This window comes from Phalangium opilio, unplaced genomic scaffold, assembly GCF_054372755.1.
Source record: "Phalangium opilio isolate 3A_F unplaced genomic scaffold, DU_Popi_V2 ptg000537l_1, whole genome shotgun sequence".
Classification (NCBI taxonomy): Eukaryota; Metazoa; Arthropoda; class Arachnida; order Opiliones; family Phalangiidae; genus Phalangium; species Phalangium opilio.
Genome location: NW_028324243.1, coordinates 3,206,149 through 3,228,578, shown reverse-complemented (window position 1 = coordinate 3,228,578; position 22,430 = coordinate 3,206,149). Strand labels below are relative to the sequence as shown.

The 22,430-nt window shown below is 39.6% G+C and overlaps 2 protein-coding genes and 1 long non-coding RNA gene across 13 annotated transcripts in view; 1 reads left to right on the top strand and 2 right to left on the bottom strand.

Annotated features, from left to right (window-relative positions):
- LOC149588858 (uncharacterized) overlaps window positions 1-432 on the bottom strand; it is a 30,313-nt gene extending 29,881 nt beyond the window's left edge. The window contains exon 1 of the mRNA XM_089862133.1: window positions 138-432. The gene's annotated coding sequence lies outside the window, so the exon portion shown is untranslated. The remainder of the gene's footprint in view (window positions 1-137) is intronic.
- A 10,237-nt stretch (window positions 433-10,669) lies between these two features.
- LOC149588857 (uncharacterized) lies at window positions 10,670-12,504 on the top strand. Of its 2 annotated transcripts, XM_089862243.1 has the most exons (3): window positions 10,670-10,842; window positions 10,905-11,095; window positions 11,156-12,504. In XM_089862243.1, the coding sequence occupies exons 2-3, from the start codon at window positions 10,933-10,935 to the stop codon at window positions 12,355-12,357; spliced, it is 1,365 nt and encodes a 454-aa protein (XP_089718369.1). In that variant the 5' UTR covers window positions 10,670-10,842; window positions 10,905-10,932; the 3' UTR covers window positions 12,358-12,504. The 2 variants fall into 2 exon arrangements, with proteins under 2 accessions (XP_089718369.1, XP_089718368.1); XM_089862242.1 differs by having other exon boundaries at window positions 10,671-11,095.
- LOC149588856 (uncharacterized) lies at window positions 12,439-17,003 on the bottom strand. Of its 10 annotated transcripts, none has more exons than XR_016379845.1 (4): window positions 15,586-17,003; window positions 15,180-15,514; window positions 14,238-14,972; window positions 12,439-14,182 (listed from the first exon to the last, which is right to left on the bottom strand). It is a non-coding gene; the product is annotated as an uncharacterized LOC149588856 (long non-coding RNA). The 10 variants fall into 10 exon arrangements; XR_016379848.1 differs by having other exon boundaries at window positions 12,439-14,436; window positions 14,536-14,972; XR_016379847.1 differs by having other exon boundaries at window positions 12,439-14,972; window positions 15,180-15,358; window positions 15,426-15,514.
- Window positions 17,004-22,430: the final 5,427 nt, after the last annotated feature.

The following is a 22,430-nucleotide window of genomic DNA, read 5'->3' as shown; positions in this document are numbered from 1 at the left end:
TAAAATAGGAATGAGCCCCACTATTTTACAAAAGTACATAATATACGTAACATTTTGATAATAATAAAATTATAGCCACAAACAAAGATTTAGCGTTACCAAGGGCGTTTCCCCCCCAGTTTAATATACATTCTTACCAGTCAGGGATAATATGAACGTTTCTCTTTTACTGTAAGAAGCAGGCTGGGAAATAAGGATATTTTTTAAACTAGTCCTTTGGACCAGTGACCCCCTAATGTCTGAAATAATTTACTGGTCTCCGGACTGGTCCCAGCCTTTGCTCTCCAATAGATTTGCAATTAATAAACTGGTCCCGAGGACCAGTAACCCCCACTTCTTGAATTAAAAAACTAGTCCAAGCAATTAATAAACTGGTTTTGGACCAGAGGAAGTGTGCTATTTCCCAGCCTGGTAAGAAGGAACCGTCACCGTAAAAAAGAGGGAACTGGGGCAACACCATTTTAATCCGAAACTATTTTGCCGAACTACCCCAAATTCTAAAATAGTAGATATTCTCCCATGCATCGTCTGCTAAAACATTCTAAATGACTTATGGCTCCGCCTTCGGATATTCGGGGTAAAATACTGTCCGTTTCGGCTCTTTTCGGCACAAAAGAGTGGGGTAAAATATAAAAATACGTGCCCTCCACTAAACGTCGCAAAAATCGAGTTAATCCTTGAAATCCATTTCAAAAAATAAACTAACCTCTCTCGCCCCAACGACACTTTAAATAATAAATAGGGATTTTTCGGCAAAGATCAAAATCAAAAACTCAACTAAACATTGACATTAAAGTGAATTTTTTAGAGAATCTCAATTTATAAGCTAAATCTACTCTGCCGAACCCCAATCCAACGATAATTTCAACTTTATTAAGTATAATTAACGTAATATTAGACCAAAAATGTACATTTTTGGGACAAAAATTTAAATAACTCTTAATTACTCTACATAATTAAGATTAAAACTAAGCTAGAAGTTGGTAAACCCGCTTTTTTCCTATTTCACACTTAAATTAATTTATATTATCTTTAAAAAACATTGATAGGCGCGAAATTTCAAAGTTTGGGGTAAAATAAGGATTATTCAGCAAGGATTGAATTTTCAATTAAACATTGATATTTATGGGAATTATTTATTGAATCTCAATTTATAAGCTAAATCTACTATGCTGAACCAAAATCCAACGTTAATTTCAACTTAATTAAGTATAATTAACGTGAAATTAGACCAAAAACATACAATTTTTGCACAAAATTTAAAATAACGTTTAATGAAACCACTTAATTACGATTTAATCTAAGCTAGAAGTTGGTAAAGCCCCTTTTTTCCTATTTCACACTTAAATGAATTTATATTATCTCTATAATACATTAATAGTCGCAAAATTCAAAAGTTTGGTGTGAAGTAGGGATTGTTCGGCAAGAATTGAATTTTCAATTAAACATTGATATTTATGGGAATTAATTATTGAATCTCAATTTATAAGCTAAATCTACTCTGCCGAACCACAATCCAACGTTAATTTCAACTTAATTAAGTATAATTAACCTAGAATTAGACCAAAGACGTTCATTTTTGAAAAACAAATTAAAGTAACTTATAATTGATCTACATAATTAAGATTAAAACTAAACTAGATGTTGGTAAAGCCCCTTTTTTGCTATTTCACTATTAAATTAATTTATAATATCTTTAAAAAATATTAATAGGCGCGAAACTCCAAAGTTTGGGGTGAATTAGGGATTGTTCGGCAGAATAATATGGGGTGAAATGAAAAAAAATCCGGAAAAATTCCGGAAAAAAATCCGGAAACATTCCGGAAAAGAATCCGGAAACATTTCGAAAAAAAATCCGGAAACATTCCGGAAAAAAATCCGGAAACATTCCGGAAAGAAATCCGGAAACATTCCGGACAAAAATCCGGAAACATTCCGGAAAAAAATCCGGAAACATTCCGGAAAAAAATCCGGAAAAATATCCGGAAAAAATCCGGAAAAATATCCGGAAAGAAATCCGGAAACATTCCGGACAAAAATCCGGAAACATTCCGGACAAAAATCCGGAATAATTCCGGACAAAAAATCCGGAAACATTCCGGAAAAAAATCCGGAAACATTTCGGAAAAAAATCCGGAAACATTCCGGAAAAAAATCCAGAAACATTCCGGAAAAAATCCAGAAACATTCCGGAAAAAAATCCGGAAACATTCCGGAAAAAAATCCGGAAACATTCCGGAAAAAAATCCGGAAAAAATCCGGAAAAATATCCGGAAAGAAATCCGGAAACATTCCGGACAAAAATCCGGAAACATTCCGGACAAAAATCCGGAATAATTCCGGACAAAAATTCCGGAAAAATTCCGGAAAAAAATCCGGAAACATTCCGGAAAAAAATCCGGAAACATTCCGGAAAAAAATCCAGAAACATTCCAGAAAAAAATTCGGAAACATTCCGGAAAAAATCCAGAAATATTCCGGAAAAAAATCCGGAAACATTCCGGAAAAAATCCGGAATAATTCCGGACAAAAATCCGGAATAATTCCGGAAAAATTCCGGACAAAAATCCGGAAAAATTCCGGAAAAAAATCCGGAAACATTCCAGAAAAAAATCCGGAAACATTCCGAAAAAAAATCCGGAAACATTCCGAAAAAAAATCCGGAAACATTCCGGAAAAATATCCGAAAAAAAATCCGGAAAGAAGTCCGGAAAAATATCCGTAAAAATATCCGGAAAAAAATCTGGAAAAATATCCGGAAAAATATCCGGAAAGAAATCCGGAAATATATCCGGAAAAATATCCGGAAAGAAATCCGGAAATATATCCGGAAAAATATCCGGAAAGAAATCCGGAAAAAATTCCCGAAAAAAATCCGGAAAAATATCCGGAAAGAAATCCGGAAAAAAAAATCCGGAAAGAAATCCGGAAAAAAAATCCGGAAAGAAATCCGGAAAAAAAAATCCGGAAAGAAATCCGGTAAAATATCCGGAAAAAAATTCGGAAAGAAATCCGGTAAAATATCCGGAAAAAAATTCGGAAAGAAATCCGGAAAAATATCCGGAAAAATTCCGGAAAAAAATCCGGAAACATTCCGGACAAAAATCCGGAGGCATTCCTGATAAAATCCGGATAAAAATCCGGAAAAAAATCCGGATAAAAATCCGGAAAAAAATCCGGATAAAAATCCGGAAAAATATCCGGAAAAATTCCGGATAAAAATCCGGAAAAAGAATCCGGAAACATTCCGGAAAAAAAAAATCCGGAAAAAAACTTGAAACATTCCGGAAAAAAATCCAGAAAGATTCCGGAAAAAAATCCGGAAACATTCCGGAAAAAAATCTGGAAACATTCCGGAAAAAAATCTGGAAAATTCCGGAAAAAAATCCGGAAATATTCAGGAAAAAAATCTGGAAAATCATTCCGGAAAAAATCCAGAAACATTCCGGATAAAAATCCGGAAAAATTCCGGAGAAATTCCGGATAAAAATCCGGAAAAATATCCGGAAAAATTCCGGAGAAATTCCGGAAAAATTCCGGAAAAATAATCCGGAAACATGCATTCCGGAAAAATTCCGGAAAAAAAAATCCGGAAACATTCCGGAAAAAAATCTTGAAACATTCCGGAAAAAAATCCAGAAACATTCCGGAAAAAAATCCGGAAACATTCCGGAAAAAAATCTGGAAAATTCCGGAAAAAAATCCGGAAAAATTCAGGAAAAAAATCTGGAAAACATTCCGGAAAAAAATCCAGAAGCATTCCGGAAAAAAATCCGGAAACATTCCGGAAAAAAATCCGGAAAAATTCAGGAAAAAAATCTGGATAAACATTCCGGAAAAAAAATTCGGAAAAAGTCCGGAAGAAAATCCGTATATATCGGTCTAATATTACGTTAATTATACTTAATAAAGTTGAAATTAACGTTGGATTGTCTAAAAAAATTCACATTAATGTCAATGTTTAGTTGAGTTCTTGATTTTGATCTTTACCGAAAAATCCCTATTTATTATTTAAAGTGTCGTTGGGGCGAGAGAGGTTAGTTTAGTTAGCCTTATTTACTTTCTGAAATGGATTTAAATGATTAACTTGATTTTTTTGCGACGTTTAGTGGAGGGCACGTATTTTTATATTTTACACCACTCTTTTGTGGCGAAACGGACAGTATTTTACCCTGAATAGCCGAAGGCGGAGCCATAAGTCATTTGGAATGTTTTAGCAGACGGTGCATGGGAGAATATCTACTATTTTAGAATTTGGGATAATTCGGCAAAAGTTCGGCATAAAGAACTTCGGGGTAATATAGTGTTGCCCAGGGAACTGCATGTCCATTCGACTCGTCAATCTTCAGCAGACGACACGACATCACATTCACAGACTATAGTTGAAATTGTTCGCAGAAGCAGTGCCGTCATAATTCGCTACGGCCTCTTGAAGACTCACCTACTATTTTGGTCCGTGAGTTTTGTTTGAGACAGCAATAGCATCATTTATATAAAAGATTAGAGACGACTGTAATCATCGGAAGGTCCCTCTAAGTTGTCGGTACATTTTATTTTGTATCCTGTTTTTTTTCTAATCATATATATTGCCATTTGCAAATTGTCCAGTTTACCGCCTTATTTCTCAGCCTGGCTGTCAATAGAGAGCTTTCAGTTGGAGGAGGAGCTGAGTCTCTTGACATAATTTACGCTACCATATTGGTGGGTGTAAAGCATGTATGAAGCTAAGACCACCCAATATGGCTACTAGAACAGCGGTAAGACTTGGATGTGACATACTACTATCTCATCTGATGATCTGAAAGCTCTCTATAAGCCTGTGATACTCGTCTACGTCACAGGGTTGGAAATAAGTCAGGTTTACAAGTCTAAAACCAGTTTATTAATTGGTCGGACCAGTTTATTTATTCCTAAACCTGAGGTCAGTGGTCCCTGGGACCACTTTATTAATTATCGATTAATTATCTTATAGTCTGGCGACCAGATTTGACCAAACTCCTCAACAACTGGAGGGTTATCGCCGCGCCCGGGATGAACTTAACGAACAAGCTGGGGAAACTCACCTTGCTATCCGCAATAACTTTGTTGTTACCGTTCCACCCTCGCCAACGTCGCGAGACACAACCACTACTAGCCCCATGATGTTGGCGCATGCCCTCTAGCAGGGGCCTTTTTGGAAGCCGCCATGGATCACCACTTCTGCCAGCCAATCAAAAACCCATCCCGCCAGGGTGGCCCCTACAGTACTCCAAGAACCCTTGACATGGCCCTAACCACGGACCCTGACCTGGTGTTTGACGTTCAGAACCTCCCTAGCGTTTGAACGAGTGATCACGATGTGCTCTTACTCAAGGTGTCCTTTTGTTCCTCTCCGAAACCCACGAGGTCCCGCCTCCTTCGCGATTACTTTAAAGGCGACTACGTTGCTTTTAATGACTGGACCACAATCGGTGGACGAGTGCTGGACCAACTTCGTGTCGCCTCTCGATCGCGGTGTCTCTCTCTTTGTGCCGTTTCGTTCGGATCGACGGTACACACCTCCCGCCGTAGCACACTCGCACCAATCTATATATTCCACCACAATGCCAAATCGATCCAACTATCGCACATCTTCAAGATCTAATAACCAACTTATCAATAAACCCAAAATCTGAAATTATAATACTTGGCGATACCAACTGCGACTTACTAACCCGTCCACGCTCATCCAAGACCTCTTCTCTAACCAATGCACTCTTGAAATTCAAACAACTTATTCGGGTCCCAACAAGAACAACATTAACATCAGCCACGCTGATAGACCATGTATACACCAACCAACCGCAGAATATTATAGACATAAAAGTGGTGACATGCGGAGCGTCTGACCATGATCTGACATTAATCACCCGGAAGAAGTTATGTCCGAGAATTATCAAGACGCAGAAACAAACTAGAAATTATAAGAAAATGGACACCGACTCCTTCGTTCGGGATCTACAGGCAAATCTAGAACACATAACCTCCTTAACTCACGACCCCAACTCTGCCTTAACCGCTTTCAATAACGAAATAACGAACTGTCTAAATAAATACGCCCCCCTAAAGAAAAGGTTCGTCCCTGTAAATAGTGCGCCATGGCTTACACCTATAGTGAAATACAACATGCACCTACGCGATAAATATAAAACTAAGACTAGACTTAATAATGAAAGGTATAGGGATTTGTATAAAAAACAGAGAAACTTCGTTAACCGGCTTATTTTTAAAGAAAAACAGAACTTCTTTAAGACAAATATCAACAACTCAAGTACCCCAACGAACACATGGAAAACTCTCAAACCATTTCTGAAGACTAAGCCCAACGCCTTGATAAACAAAATTTCATGTAATAATGTAATTCTCGAAGATCCTAAAGACATTGTGGAAGCCTTAAATAGATACTACATTAATATGGCATCTGACCTCCTTTCGGAAAATGACAGCAACGACACAAGCCAAGGAGCCATAACCGACCCAAGGCCCATAAATACCACTCAAAGGCCCCTATTAGACCTTCCTCAGGTACAAGAAAATCAAGTTTTTAACATGCTCAAAAAGTTGAAAAGTAGGAAGGCTTGCGGTCCTGATGGCCTAACCCCTGCACTATTGAAGGCACTTGCTGCAATCATTGCAAAGCCATTAACGACAATTCTGAATTTGATATTCACGACTGGAGTCTTCCCGACACAATGGAAGATAAGAAAAATTATACCCATTTTCAAATCTGGCGACGCTCAGGATCCCAAGAACTATCGCCCTATCTCTATCCTTCCGACACTTTCCCTAATATGTGAAAGAATTGCATACAGCACCTACTATAACTACTTCGAAGACTATAAATTACTACATAAACATCAATCAGGCTTCAGAGCTCGCCACTCCACAACTACATGCATTTTTAATCTATACGAAACAGTCTTACAATCCCTCCATAATGGGCTGAACGTCATGATCATATTCATAGATCTATCAAAGGCCTTTGACACTGTCAAACATGAACTTCTCTTAAAAGACATGGAATCCAGCGGCATTGGTGGTACTGCTCTGGCTTGGCTAACATCTTACTTGCAAACTAGGGAGCAAGTTCTATACCATAATGAACACCAGTCGTCAAAAATGAAAGTCAATCACGGAGTCCCTCAGGGCAGCGTCTTAGGGCCGCTACTTTTCAATATCTATACGTCTAGACTGCATACTGCTCTAACCAGTTCTACATCCAACGAGTACGCAGACGACACTGCCTTGATCTCAGCACACAAGGATCTCCAGCAACTAATCAGAAACGCTGAAGCTGACCTCTCCAATTTCAAATCAAAACTAAACCAAAAAGGTCTGATCCTCAACGAAAATAAAACAAAGTTCATGATACTCTCCCCGAACCGGAGATTAAGAGAGTCGGCCGATGACATCTTAGAGCTATGCAATGGTACAATCAAAAGAACCACAGTGTACAAATACTTGGGATTGTGGATAGATGAGCGACTAACCTGGACCAACCATGTAGACTACGTGACGAAAAAAGTCAATTCGCGTCTCTGGACTTTAAGACCTCTACAACAATTCCTTGACATAAATACTACACGGATTGTATTCAACGCCTGTATACAACCTCTAATAAGTTATGGCAACGTCTTCTACCAGAATACTAATAAAACCAACATGGCAAGACTGGACTCCCTCTCCACTAGGTGTGCAAAATTTATAAGCAAAGCAAGCAAATACTCCTCGGCCACGGACGCGAAACGAACGGCTAATATTGCCTCCCCATTATACAACTACCATCTTGACTTACTGACGCTTATGTACAAAATAAAATATGGACTGTCCCCCGAAACAACTCTTGATTGGTTCACTGAGAACAACAATATAGAAAGAACAAGAGGAAACACTACCAATTTTACAAACGAAGCTTTTGACTCCAATTTCAGAGACAAAAGTGTTAAATTTCGAGGCATAAAGCTCTGGAACAACCAACCCCACCAACTCAAAACCCAACAAACCCTCCAGAAATACAAACTAGAAGTCCAAAAATATATCAATAATACGCTTCTACATTAATTATACTTGAATGTTACACTTGAATTTTATCTACCATAATAGTATTTTATTTTATTTTATTTATTTTAATTTAAAATCGACCGGACATCATTGTAAATAAGATCTATTTCTTAATGATTGCTCCAATAAAAAGCCTTTTATTATTATTATTATTATTATTAATCTTTTGTGAGTAAAGGAGTCTCGTACCATCGCTTTGTTCGACTTAAACGCCGCCAACCAGCACGGCCCTCCTGAACTAGGCCTACGTGGCTCTCCACCGCGCTCAGTGCAAGGTCAAGCGGAGGCTAGAGGCTAGAGGCCTCGCAAATCACTACCAACCCCAAAGCCTTCTACGCTCACGTTAACAGCAAGCGTAAGTGCAAGTTCGCGATAAAGGAACTCCTCGGCTCAGACGGGACCCTTACCACCGATCCCACTGAAATTGCGACACTTTTCAACGCACATTTCTCCAGGGTTGCGTCTAACAAGGCCGCTCTCGTGGACCCTGCAGTGTCATACGGCGACGCTGAACCTACCCTGGCGCTTGCCTGCCAGCTGCGGTCCTGAAGGAGCTACGTGCGTTGGATGCCTCTAAATCCGCTGGTCCCGATAACTTACACCCATTCCTGCTTCGTGCCTTGGCCTTACCGCTCTCCGTACCCCTCACGACTTTGTTCAACCTCACGTTCGCGGTCGGTTCGGTCCCCCGCGCATGGACAACAGCCAACGTGAGCCCTATTTTTAAGAAGGGTGACCGTACCACCGGCGCCAATTACCGCCCAATCAGCCTGACCAACATTGTCTGCAAACTATGCGAACGTATCGTGAAGGCGCAGATTCAAGCCCATCTGTCCACGATCGACTTCCTCCACCCGGCCCAGCATAGTTTCCGCGCAAACTACTCGTGCTCCTCCAACTGGTTGGACTGTCGGTCGACGCCATTTATTTGGATCTTGCTAAGGCCTTCGACACCATCCCCACACAAGGCATTCTAGAGGGCCTACATAGGGCACGGGTAACAAGTACTGCCCTCCGGACGGTCACACAGGGGCCTTACTGGCCCATTGACCACGCACCTCCTCGCCGCTTGCTAAATACATAAAAATAAATATGTGATTTGACCGGATGTTTTTATGACTCGCAGTAAATGATGCACCAGTGATGAGACTCCAAGATCAATTGAATGTTTTAGTCGTTCAGTTTCAATACCACGCGTACCACAGACTTTGCAAAACTCATAAGGTGTTTAGGTGCCTGAAAATGAGAGAAATCACCTTCAAATTTCCATTTAGTAACGTTAGTGGCTTCTTTACGAAGCATAGTTGCAGCTTTTTTTAATACATCTAAATCACTCTCTAAAGTGGTTCTACTTTGGTAGTTTAATACAGAGGCGCTAACGGCACTGGTAGACATGAAAATCTCCGGCTCTGTGACTCTAGAAGACTTTTGAAAATTAACGTCTGGTATAAACTCTTAGCCCCTAGCTGAAATTTTTATGACCATGATGCTCGAGGAAATTATAGCCGGAATAGGAATTTTATGATTAGCTCGTTAGTTCGAATTTCAATGCCTATCCAAGAAGTAGTGCTCGCCTTTATTGCTTATTAACTTGTTTTTCGTTATGCCGCTCTTTAGAACAACGATTGTTCCGACCTCTGTTGGCTGGATGGCTGGTCGGCAGGTCGGCTGGCTGGATTTTGGTGTGATCTGATGAGATTCGTCATAAATAAACAGTTTAAATTTCAAATTTCCCGCGAATTTTCGACTCTAAATTCACCCGTAGTTCACATTACACCTCTTGGGTGGAATAACGCATTTTACTTCAGATGAAATTATTTTTCTGTCGGTGTCGGGACGGGAAACCTGCGATATCCCTATCCATACGAGACGTCAGTAAAGACGCCCGCGCGCGCTACCACGTAGCTACACTCGCTTGTAATATAGAGCGAGTTAAATTATAGTGAAGAGAAGAGAGATGTGTACAAGGATATTAATCCCCCCCACCTCCCCGACGCCCGCCACTTTTTTGCGTGGCTGTAGCCCTTGCTGTAGCTGGAGACGAGAGAGAGAGAGCTGTCTGGCTTTAAGGCGCGGGCGCGTCGGCGCGCCCCAATTTTTTAATTTAGCAATATAATTTAAATCTATGAAACTTTCTCATTTAAAGTTAAATAATTATAATTAGCTAATATGATTATTATAATTAAAAAAAATTATATTATTTAAGTAATAAATTTAACGATAGTTGTTGAGAGATTCAATAGAGGGCAACATGAGATGTCATAAGTAGACTGCAAACCAGGGCCGGAAATAAGAAAAAATTCTTATAGGACAAATGTCCTGTGACCCCCTGTTTCAATGGAAAATTTATAGGACATTGTCCAATGGAGTGTGCAGAAATAGTGGCGCTTCTCCATAGCCAAGCTTTACAAACTTGGGAAAATTTATTGGTCAAACTGTCCAGCGATCCCCTTAGATTTGAAAAAAATTATGGGACATTTTAAAATTTTATTGGACAATGTCCAGTGTCCTGTGCTTATTTCCGGCCCTGCTGCAAACTCCGTCTAGTTCGTTGTCTGTCTATTGCAAGGTCTAAGGCTTAACGGATGATCGATGACTAGATAGTTTAATCAGGTGTTTTAATGTCACTTAATTCCGCCAATACCATTAATGACAAACGCAATCAACATACTCATGGTTTAATTAAAGTTAATTTAATTTAATTGCTCAAAGATAATTATAAAATTAAATCAACAACTCAACTATCTGCTCAACGATAATTAGGCTAGTTTTTGTCAGTTTTGCTGTTTATTTAAACGTAATTAAACAATGGTTAAATACTGCAGCGTGTATGGGTGTAAAAATAATGCCACAATGAGTGGTGTCCGCTTTCACCAATTTCCACGCGACGTTAAATTGTCGAAGCAATGGGATATAGCTTTAAAAATGGGTAAACCACACACCAAGTCCATGGTTGTCTGCTCCCATCATTTTAAAGAAGAGGATTACCGCCCTCAACCGAAATATGAACATTCAGGTATATTTTAAGCGTATAATATTAATTTAAAACCAATTATAATTAGAGTTATTATTGTAGATAAGTTAAGTTACCCTCCCAGACTTAGACCCTTGGCTGTTCCTTCCAAAAAACTCCCGTTAAGGAAACATGATCAACGAAAGTTCACGGCTAATGGGAGATTGGAAAGACTGGAAAAAAGGAATCAGATCTCACAATCTCCAACTTTGCGTGCAAGTGAAACAGCTGAAATAAATGGACTAGCAGACGCAGAAATTCTAGCTGAAAGATTGGGGATTGATGCTGTTCAACAAACTACCGAGGAAACTACGACTGACAAATGCACCACTCCAAACCCCAATGATAAATGCATTATGGTCAACACCTTGGAAAATCATACATGTTATGTTAATGCTTCTAATGGAATATTGAATGCCACCTCTATAATTTCATTAACAGGATTACAAAGTACTGGTCTATTTGATGCCATCGTTAAAAATATTAACAGTGAGTTTCCTAGCCTTATCTCAATGAATGTTCGAGATAGGGTATTTTTGACACTCATGAAACTAAAACTTGGCATTTCATTCACCGCTCTATCAGCTTTGTTTGGAATAAGTAAAGTTCAGACCTCAAATAATTTTAAATTAACTCTTACGCAGTTGGTTTCGGTTCTCGAATGCGCGATAAAATGGCTAGATAAAAATGAAATTATGAAATGTATGCCCAGATGTTTTGCTGAGTTTCCTAATACAAGGGTAATACTAGACTGTACTGAAGTCGAAATAGAGAGACCCGCGTGTCTTCAATGCAGAATAAAAACGTACTCTCACTACAAAGGAAGGAACACGATTAAGTGGTTGGTCGCTATCGCACCTTCCGGTGTTATAACATTTGTCAGCAAAGCTTTTTGTGGAAGATGTTCCGACCAACAAGTAACGTCTGAAAGTAAAATATTGGACATGTGTGAAGGTTTCATAGATGGGATTATGGTTAACGAGGGGTTTGCCATAGAAGATCTTTGCAACGAGCGTGGTTTAGAACTAATAAGACCACCCTTTCTAAAGAAGAAAAAGCAATTTACAAGGGAAGAAGTTTTGCGAAATTCCAAAATAGCTGCTGCGAGAGTGCATGTTGAGAGAACGATAGGTAGAATGAGAGCTTTTAATTGTTTAAATAAAAAATTGCCTGTTGATTTATTGCCCTATGCTAGTTCAGTGATCACCGTGGTATCTGCTGTTATTAATTTATCAACACCAATTTTGGCTAACGATAAATTTTAAATGTTTCTCAAAAATTTGTCCCAAGCTTGTTAAAACCCGTGAAATAAATGCAAATAAATAATGCACCCAAGACTCCTGAAATTTTGTAAAACAATTTTATTTAATAAATTTGTAAGATTCTATCACATTTTAAGGAACTTAAAAATATCACTTCAGCCTTATTTGCGCCATTACATTCCGTCCTTTTTATTCCATTTCAAATAATTTGGAATGTAGTAATTGAAAAAAGTAAATTGTAATCTTGGTAAAAGATTGTTAATAAATTTTTGGTCTTTAGGCACATCAATAACAAAACAATCATCTTCCACTATTTTACAAATTTACCAAGGGTGTCTACAAATGCCTACAGTAGTAAAACTACTATTGTAGTCGTTTTCTGTTTATTTTAAATACATTCCCGTTTTCAACAGTTTCCTGCCTTAATTATAAATATATATGCTCTAAATTTGCTCAAGATTGTCATAAGGTCCTGAGGAAATTAATATTTAACTATCATTGTTAAATTATCCCTCCTATCATATTATTGGGAAGAGCCCCTATAGGGGTTGGAATTTTACCAAATATGTTTATTTCAGTTAATTATGGCTGAAATTAAATCTAATTTGGTATGTATAGTTTTAATTCGCCGGTACTACATTTTTTATTACAAATAATACTTAATGGCGGCAAATTGAGTTGTATCTACAAGATTTAATTATGAAATAAAATTCTACCAAAATGATATTATTTAACTTAATTATCCAAGAAATTAAACATAATTGGGTACCTTATGTTGAATGAATGCGGTGTTCAATTAAAACGCAATTAAAAGTTAATTATTGGGAAGAGCCCCTATAGGGGTTGGAATTTTACCAAACATTTCAGTTAATTATGGCTGAAATTTATTATTTAATTCCAATAATAATGCTGAAATTAACTTCAACGAGCTTCAAACCTAGCTAATTTTTGTTCAGATTCCCGAGAGCGCCCGTCAGTGACTGAGTGACGTCACCAGACTTTTAGCGACATTTGGTTGGCTCGCCGATTACAGTAGTTCTCAAACTCGCCGCTATGGGTGGGTGGCGCTGACCAGGAATAAGGCTAATTGTTAATTGTTGGTGTCACTGACATTCAATATTTACATTTAGTTTGACAATATTTTAATTTTATTCGGGTTGGGTTGGGTTGGGTTAGGTTAGGTTGGGTTACGTTACGTTAGGTTTGGTTGGGTTGGGTTTGATTAGGTCAGGTTGGGTTGGGTTTTATTAGGTTATGTTGGGTTCGGTTAGGTTAGTTTAAGTTGGGTTAGGTTAGGTCAGTAATATTTTATAAATAATTTAACAATGTTACGCCTTTTCCAAAATATGGTTGTTTATTTTCATTGACTTCCCAAATAATATGCCTTTTCCAAAAAATTACTGTTTATATTTACTTCCGAAGAAACATTACTCCTTTTTTGCATAATATTGTTCTTTAGTTTTAAATACTTAATAAAATAGACAATCCCCTCCCTATCAATCACAGTTTGGGGGGAATTTGTCCTCGACCTCCATTCGGGGGGAAATAGTCCGGGGATTTTGTCTCGTACGTGAGAGGACTATGTTGCGCGTTTGGTCTTTGGGAACTCAGCATACAGGACAGTTGGGCACTTTGACTTGATAGGGGATTCCACATTGAACGTTTTGTTGTAGTTGTTGGATTAAAATTGAAAACTCCGATATTGATTTTAACTCAAGCTTTATTCTAATCTTTTCATGCCGCGATCAAAGGGCATTCTGATTTCTATCTTGTTTGTGAACGGGATGTCTATTTTCTTATCTTAACAGTTTTTAAGCCGACTTTAGACCTAACATATACAACAACTTTTTTTATCTTAACAGTTTTTTAAGCCGACTTTAGACCTAACATATACAACACGTTTCAGTTCTTTAATATAACCAAAAATGGGAGGCTTTTTTTCTTGGAATCTGATCTCAAATATTATCAGCATTCCTTCCTTGTAGTGTGAAAAATGTTAAAAGTCTTCATCTTCAATGACGGACTCCAGAACAATTTCCGAGAGAGATTCGCCAACAGCAGCGTCGTAGTAGTTCGTTGGGACTAACAATGGTTCGAATGTTTTGGGTTTATTATTGTTTTCACTCCAATCGCGGTATATTAAATGCCAGGTCTCGATTATTAGGAGCGGAAAATTTGTACGGAAATGGTCGTCAATAGTTTTGTGATGCGTTTCGACGTTACGAAACACTCCGTTATTCTTAATCAGGAGTGGTGGTTCAGCGCCACATTTGCGCTCTTCCAACAATTTCACATTCCATTTAAGAACCACCGTCAGATATTTATCAGGGTTGGTGTCTCGGGGTTATATTCACCGAAGGGTCTATTCTCAGTGGAACTTTAGAGGTTGATGTCGTTGGTTGCGCTTGTTTTAAATCACTCTTTAGTAGGGTTGGTCGAAGTTTTTTCGTCGCAACATTAGAGGGTGCTGGTGCTTTATTTGTCGACGATGATGTTGCGGATGGCACAGGGTTAGCAGCTACCGGTTTTATTGGTATGTTATAGCTAGTAGCATCGTCCGTTACATACTGCGCGTACATTAATATCTCCCGTCTTTATATATGGATAGATCAAAAGGCCTACACGATAATAAAGTATAGTAAATATGATTTGGCCTACTGTCGATAAAACACAATTTGGTCTACAAAACACAACACTATGTAAACGCGCAATTACTGGCATTGTGGCCTTTCCTAAACCGTAAGTGACCGTTTTGTACTGGTCTTTACGGGACCACATTAGAACGATTGTTGAAATAACTAAATTATGGCGCCTAAACAACTTACCCGTCTCGGTTTTGAAATCCTGCAACTGCAACGTGGCAAAAGTGGCTCCAACGAAAATTTGGGGTTGTCATTTTATCAGCGATCAAGATTTAAAAGAATTATAAATTTCAATTTTACTCTGCAGGAAACTTCGCCTTGATTATTTTTTTTCGTGAATATCCCCGTTATCATTGATCAATCTGAAGTAAAAAGACGCAAAAAAATTCACATTCTTAAAAAAGTCATTTCCGCTCTTATTAAAAAAACCTTTCATCTTACGCTTCCCCTGACACGTGACCTGTGACTGTTTTTTGGCCTAATTAGTTAGACCATACCGATAAACTCAGCTTCAGCATCTAAACAAGTTGGGAAAACCAAAATATTACCTCTCCGAGTCAAGAGGAGGGCTACTTGCAAACTTATTTACCCAGATATGGAAATGTTTCTTTTTTTTTCTTTATGAACAAATACTGAAGTTAAAATTTATGAAATATTAAAGCAGTATACAAAGCATAGCGAATTAACTGTAAATCAGCCGTCATTTTACATCCAATAAGGATATACTTGTACACATTGAAATCATCCGATGGGGAAAAACGGGAAATGCAGAGATAAAACTTTGGAGGGATATTACCTTACGTGTTTGTAAAGGCCCAATTTTCTACTCCTCAACTGTATACCCTCTATGTTCAAAGCCATTTTCAAAATATTGAAAAAGCTTTCGATTCTGTTCCTCATGCCCGTTTACTATCTAAACTTACAGCCTATGGGCTCTCCCCTAACTTACTGGGCTGGTTGGCTAGTTATTTGACAGGTCGCTCTCAGGCGGTGCGGGCGGGTAGCCCCTTGAGTAATTTCCTTCCGGTTACGAGTGGTGTCTCGCAGGGGAGTGTACTTGGCCCCCTGTTATTTGTTTTCTACATTAATGACTTGCCGAATTCGCTATCCTCCCCCCTTGTATTATATGCTGATGACCTTGAAATCTGGAGAGTTATCAACTCGTACGAGGATGTTTCTATGTTGCAGGGTGATCTCAAGAGTCTTGAGTCCTGGTCTCGTTCAAATGGCTTAGCCTACAATTGTGATAAGTCTCTGGTCCTCACCTTGCAGCGTCATCCTGCTGATCTTAGTGCCCCCTTCCCCTATTACCTCAATGGCAATAATACAAAGCGGGTTAACGAATGTCGCGACTTAGGCCTGATAGTTAATCACAGCCTATCGTTCCACAATCACATTTTGAGTTCCTGTGGAAGAGCCAATGGGCTATTGTCAGTAATAAAAGCTAACTTCCCTAAAATCTCTGAGCCTCTCTAAACCCGGTTGTTTCAATGTTACGTACGCCCAGTTCTTGAGTTCGGAAGTCAGGTCTGGAACCCTAGCTCTAATCGGGACATTCAATTACTTGAGGACGTGCTTGGACGGGCTAGCCGTATTCCGCTCTCCCTGCGAGATAAACCTCGTTCAATCCGTTTAAATGCCCTTGGGTTGAAACCCCTTGCATCTCGCCGCAAATACCTTGACCTTATTAGCATTTTCAAGGTTCTCAGTCAACCTTCCCAGTCATTTTTTACCGTCCATGCCAACACTATGGGTACCCGGGGACATAGTCGCAGGTTATTTATTAACGATTCGCGTACAAATCTTTTGCATGACTCCTTCTTCCATGGTACGGTACCGCTTTGGAATGCCCTTCCTGAGGACTTGGTGTCAACTGGCTCGCTAAATCATATTAAGTTGAAACTTCGAGCCTATCTTAACATTTAATTTAAACCCTTATGATTCTGCTAAAATGTTATGATTCTGGTAAAACGTTATGATCCTGCTAAAATGTTATGCATGTAACCCTGTGATTGTTAAGTTGTGTTAATAACTTGACATTAAATACTATAGTTTAAGTTTAAAAGATACTTTATTCTGGACTCGACTGTACAGCATGCTAGCTAGCTCATGACTGACTGCCCTATCCCGTTATGCCATATGAGGTTACCTCGTGAGATCAAAGTCCTTTACCACGTCATAGCTCCCCATTGGCTAACCCAATTCTGACCTCTGACCTCATTATAACATCCTTCCTTTCTAGTAATAATTTAAAAGTCTAACAAATAAAAACAACCTGTCTAGTAATAATTTTAAAAGTTTAACAAAACAAAACAGAGAATAAAACAGCCTGTTTTTTAAACTAAGCACTTATTAATTGTTCGTTAATTTGGCGAGTATCTTTGTGGAGGTCGACGTACTCTTGAATCATGTTTTCTTTCTTGTTGATTGTTTATTTGTTTGGGTATAGTTTCTTCTTGTATGGGCTGTTGCGGGAAGGGTTGCCGATAGGGAATAAAAGGTGAGTTTCCGGGTATTGTAGTTCTGGTGAACTGTGTTCCGATTGGTTCAATTCTTGGTGTAAGCGAGGTTTGTTGTTGAATGCGATTATGAATCTGGAATGTCTTCGGAACAGTAGGTACTTGTTGAGGTTCCAGGATATTTTGAATTGTGACCGCTACTTCATCTCGAGTTGCTTCAGGTTGTGGTGGTGTTATAAGGGTTGTGTGGTTCTGTGCTGAACTTGGTGGTTGCGTTTGTTGTGATTGTGGATTTTGATATTGTTGCTGAACACGAGTCTGGTGTGTTGATTGTTGATTCTGTCCTGGATGTTGCTGAACACGAGTCTGGTGCGTTGATTGTTGGTTCTGTCCTGGAAATTGTCCAATCCTTGCTGTGGCGTTATGGTACATCGGTATCTGAATTCTAGCCGTTATTGGTTTTATAGTAGGGTTAGTTTTCGTTTGACTATAGTCCGGACGCAGATGTATTCTGTTTCGACGGAAGTTTTGACCTTTCGCTGTCAGAATGTGATATGATTGTGGTTCTTGAGCATGTGCAATTATTCTTGCGGGTAACCATGTACGGGGTGCCGCGTAGTAACGAACCTTCTGACCAATATATAAAGGTGGTAATGATGAACGATGATTTGATTGGCGTATCATGTTTGCGTTATTGTCTCGCAACCCTGCATCAATGCGTCTTGTAGGATAGTGTGGTTTCAATTTATCTATGTGCGTTGTTAATGGCGTACGTAAACGCCGTCCCATCAGCATTTCGGCCGGAGATAAACCATTACTTTTGGGAGTTGTCCGGTACTCCATTAGGACATAGTGTAAGTCTCTCCCTTCTTGTTGTGCCTTGTGAAGAGAATTTTTTATGGTTTGTACGGCTCTTTCGGACATTCCATTAGATTGTGGGAAGTATGGACTTGATGTAACGTGATCGACATGCCATTGTTGAAGGAATTCTTTGAATTGAAGAGAATTAAAGGGTGGACCGTTATCAGATACCAATCGTTGAGGTGCTCCATGCCTTGCGAATTGTGGATTCATGAAATTTATGATGGCTTGTGCGTTGGTCAGTCTTAGTTCTTTAGCTTCGATATATTTTGAATAGTAGTCTATCATTAAGATTATAGGCTTGGAATTGACTTGAAAGAGATCAGTCCCTACAGTTTGCCAGGGATATTGTGGTATGCTATGAGGTGTTAGTGGCTGTTTCTTATTCATCGGGTCTCTACTGCGACAGATTGTGCAGTTTTGAACATATGATGTAATGTCGGCAATCATGTTCGGCCAGAAAACGTGTTGTTTGGCCCTGGCAATTGATGCGTTAATCCCGTGATGGGCGCCGTGAACTTGGTTTAATAAATCTTGCTGAAGAGCTTTAGGCACCAACAGGTTTGTCCCTCTGTATAATAATCCATCTTCTTCATGAAGTTCTGTTTGATATTGCCAAAATGTAGTGGCCTCTGGAGTCAGTTGATTTCGATATTTTGGCCAGCCATCTGTAATATATTCGCGGATTTGGGCTAAGACTGGGTCGTGATCAGTTGCAGTCTTGTATTTGTCCAGTGCGCATGTATGTAACGTTGTTATAGTGTAGACTGCTGTATGTGGGCCATCCAATATGTCAGTGTTTATTTGGCAGTCCGTTAGAGGTTCCCTGGATAAAGCGTCGGCCACATACATCCTGCTTCCAGGAACATAAACCAGCTTAGGGTTATATCTGAAGAAACGCAGAAGTAAGCGTTGAAGTCGTGGAGACAATAGAGTCATTGGTTTCTTTACAATTGCCAGGAGCGGACTATGGTCAGTTTCTACTGTTACTTGGGTGCCTGCAATATAAAAATCAAAATGTTCACATGCGTGAATAACGGCAAGAAACTCTTTCTCAATCTGCGCATATCTTGATTGTGTATCGGTAAAAGTCGTGGATGTATATGCGATGGGCTTGTTGTCTTGCATTAATACTGCACCAACTCCGTGCTGACTGGCATCTGTAGAGATAACGTTTGGTAGTTTAGGGTCGTAAAATTGAAGTACTGGTGCTGATGAAATACTTGTCTTCAGCGAGTCGTAGTGTCTTTGGTGTGTTGATGTCCATTCATAGAGTACATCCGGTTTAAGTAGGTCTCTGAGTGGTGCCGTGTCTTCGGCGTATGTTGGAATGAAACGGCATATATAATTTACCATGCCTAAGAAACGTTGAAGTGTTTTCTTATCCTGAGGCGGTGCGAGTGAGCAAATGGCTTCAACTTTCCTAGGGTCCACATGGATTCCTTCATTTGTGATCAGGTGTCCAAGATAGGTGATGCGTGATACCGCAAGTTGCATTTTTCGTTTACTGAATCGTAAATTATATTGTTTGGCACGTTCTAGGATGCTATGAAGTACAGTTAAATGAGACTTCATGTCTGACGTTGCTATCAAAAAGTCATCTGTAGAGATGTGGACATTAGGAAATTCGTGAGCGGGGAAAATATCTCGCATCTGACGCTGGAAGACTTCGGTTGCAGTGACGATGCCGTAAGGAAGTCGTTTAAAGCGGTACCGTCCATGTGGCGTCGCGAATGTACAAAGGCGCGAGCTGTTCTCAGTGAGTGGAATTTGCCAAAAGGCACTTTGAGCGTCAAGGACGGTGAATACTGTGCAACCTTTTAGTTCCGCAAAGATTTCTTGCGTGGTTGGTAAAGGATAGGGTTCTCTTCTTATGGCACCATTTAAATTCCGGGGATCCAGACAAATACGAACTTCCTGAGTCGAGTCAGCTTTAGGTAGTTTTGTTGGCTTCGGTACGACTACGATAGGGTGAACCCAATCAGTTGGTTCATTAACAGGAACTATAATACCAAGGTTCAACATACGATCCAGTTCCTTGTGCGTAGCTTCACGATATGCATGAGGGATCTTATGACATGCTGATGCAATAGGTACAATGTTGGGTTTTAATTTGATGTCATATTCAGCCGGTAGCTTACCAACAGTATCGAAGATCATATGATATTGATCAATGAGTTCTGTCGCTGTGCCAGTATTTATAGTGGATCGTGTTGTTGCGATATCTTTGGGCTGAGTTCCTATGAAGGTTGCATGAGTGTGTGCGGTGTTGGGTCTTATTTGTGGTGGCGGACCCAATGGTGTGGAAGTGTGTTGTATTAGCCCCAGTTGTTGTGATGTAACGGCTCCAAGAATGGGTACATGGTTGTGTGACGTAACGTAGAAAGGGCAATTTGGTAGGTAGGCGGTGCCCGACATGCTAGGAAGATCAACAACGCCATCAATAGGAATTGAGTGTCCGGAATAGGAGGAAACGGTGTAGAGTGGTTGACGTAGAGGGGGCTGGTATGGTAGAGAATTGTATATCCCTCTTGATATTAGATTCACTTGCGAGCCAGTATCTAGCTTGAATCTATGTCGAGTGTTAAATAGATAAAGTTCGTCATATAATTCATCACCAGGGTTATTGCATCTGAATGTAGCGGCAGTCGAAAGACATGTCAGATCCGTGGTGGGTGAAGTTGAGTGACGCTGTCGAGGATGAATACTGATGCTATACGTAGTGTATGTTTGATCTTCATGTTGGAAATCTTGGTAATACTGATCAGTTTCGTCAAAGGATGAGAATTGGTCATTTGAGTCGTCCATTTCGATGGGATATGTTTGTAGACTGTAGGTTGAGCGGCATGAGGTAGCCCAGTGACCCTTACGTTGGCATTTCAAACATTTGGAATTTTTGGCTGGGCATGATTGATATCGATGCTGCGTGTTGCAATTTTGGCAAGGTCGTGTCGTACGTTGAGGGTCGGATTGATAATTGGAACGATGAGAGCTTTGAGAGTTTGGGTCACTGCGGTGAAATGGTGGACGTTGATAATTAGCAGTATTGCCGCGAGAAGAATACCGTTGCAATTCTTGTGATTGTTGATTGTGTCTAAAGCGCGGTCTTATTGTGGATCTGTGTCGATTAAGAGCATCCACAGTGAATTCTTTTGCTGCCGAAGGCTGTGTTGTGGTAGTAGACATGGCACGAGCCTGAGAATTGGTGATTTCATGCGCCTTACACATGATTATTGCAGTGTCTAAGTCCAGAGCATTGCCTTTATTTAGTAGTTGTAGTCTGAGCTCTTCATTCTGGATGCCAGCGACGATCATAGTGCGTAACAAAGGATTTTGTTGAGGTCCGAGATTGCATGCTTGGGCCTTGGTCTTCAAGTCAGTGTAGAATTCGTCAAAAGTTTGTGTAGGGCTTTGTCGAGACGTAATAAAAGCGTATTGATGAAATACCTCTGTTTGATAAGGTGCATAATAGAGATCAAATGCAGCAAGTATTATAGGCACTGTGCGATCATCCCCTGTTTCAGGTATCTCCAATGTATGATATATACGGCGTCCAGCGGCTCCTAGTATGTGGAGGAAAGTGGCTACTTGAGTAGGAACAGTTTCTCTATTTAGTTTGGCAGCGGCAGCAAAATAACCGAACTCCTCTTTATAAGTTTTCCAAGACGAAGCGGGATCTATCCCTGGTTCGAAAGCTTTAGGGCAAGTGATGGAGGCCATAGTAAAGTGGGCCTTGGCAAGTGAATCAGCAGACAAAAGCGAGTGAGTGAGCAAACGAGGCGTGTGAAATGGCGATCAACTCTATCACCATGTTAAGTTGTGTTAATAACTTGACATTAAATACTATAGTTTAAGTTTAAAAGATACTTTATTCTGGACTCGACTGTACAGCATGCTAGCTAGCTCATGACTGACTGCCCTATCCCGTTATGCCATATGAGGTTACCTCGTGAGATCAAAGTCCTTTACCACGTCATAGCTCCCCATTGGCTAACCCAATTCTGACCTCTGACCTCATTATAACAGTGATATCCCTCATGAAATTATTAATCCTAGTACTAAAGTTCCTATTGTTAAAAAAAATTAATTATTATTGTATATTTGTTATTCCACC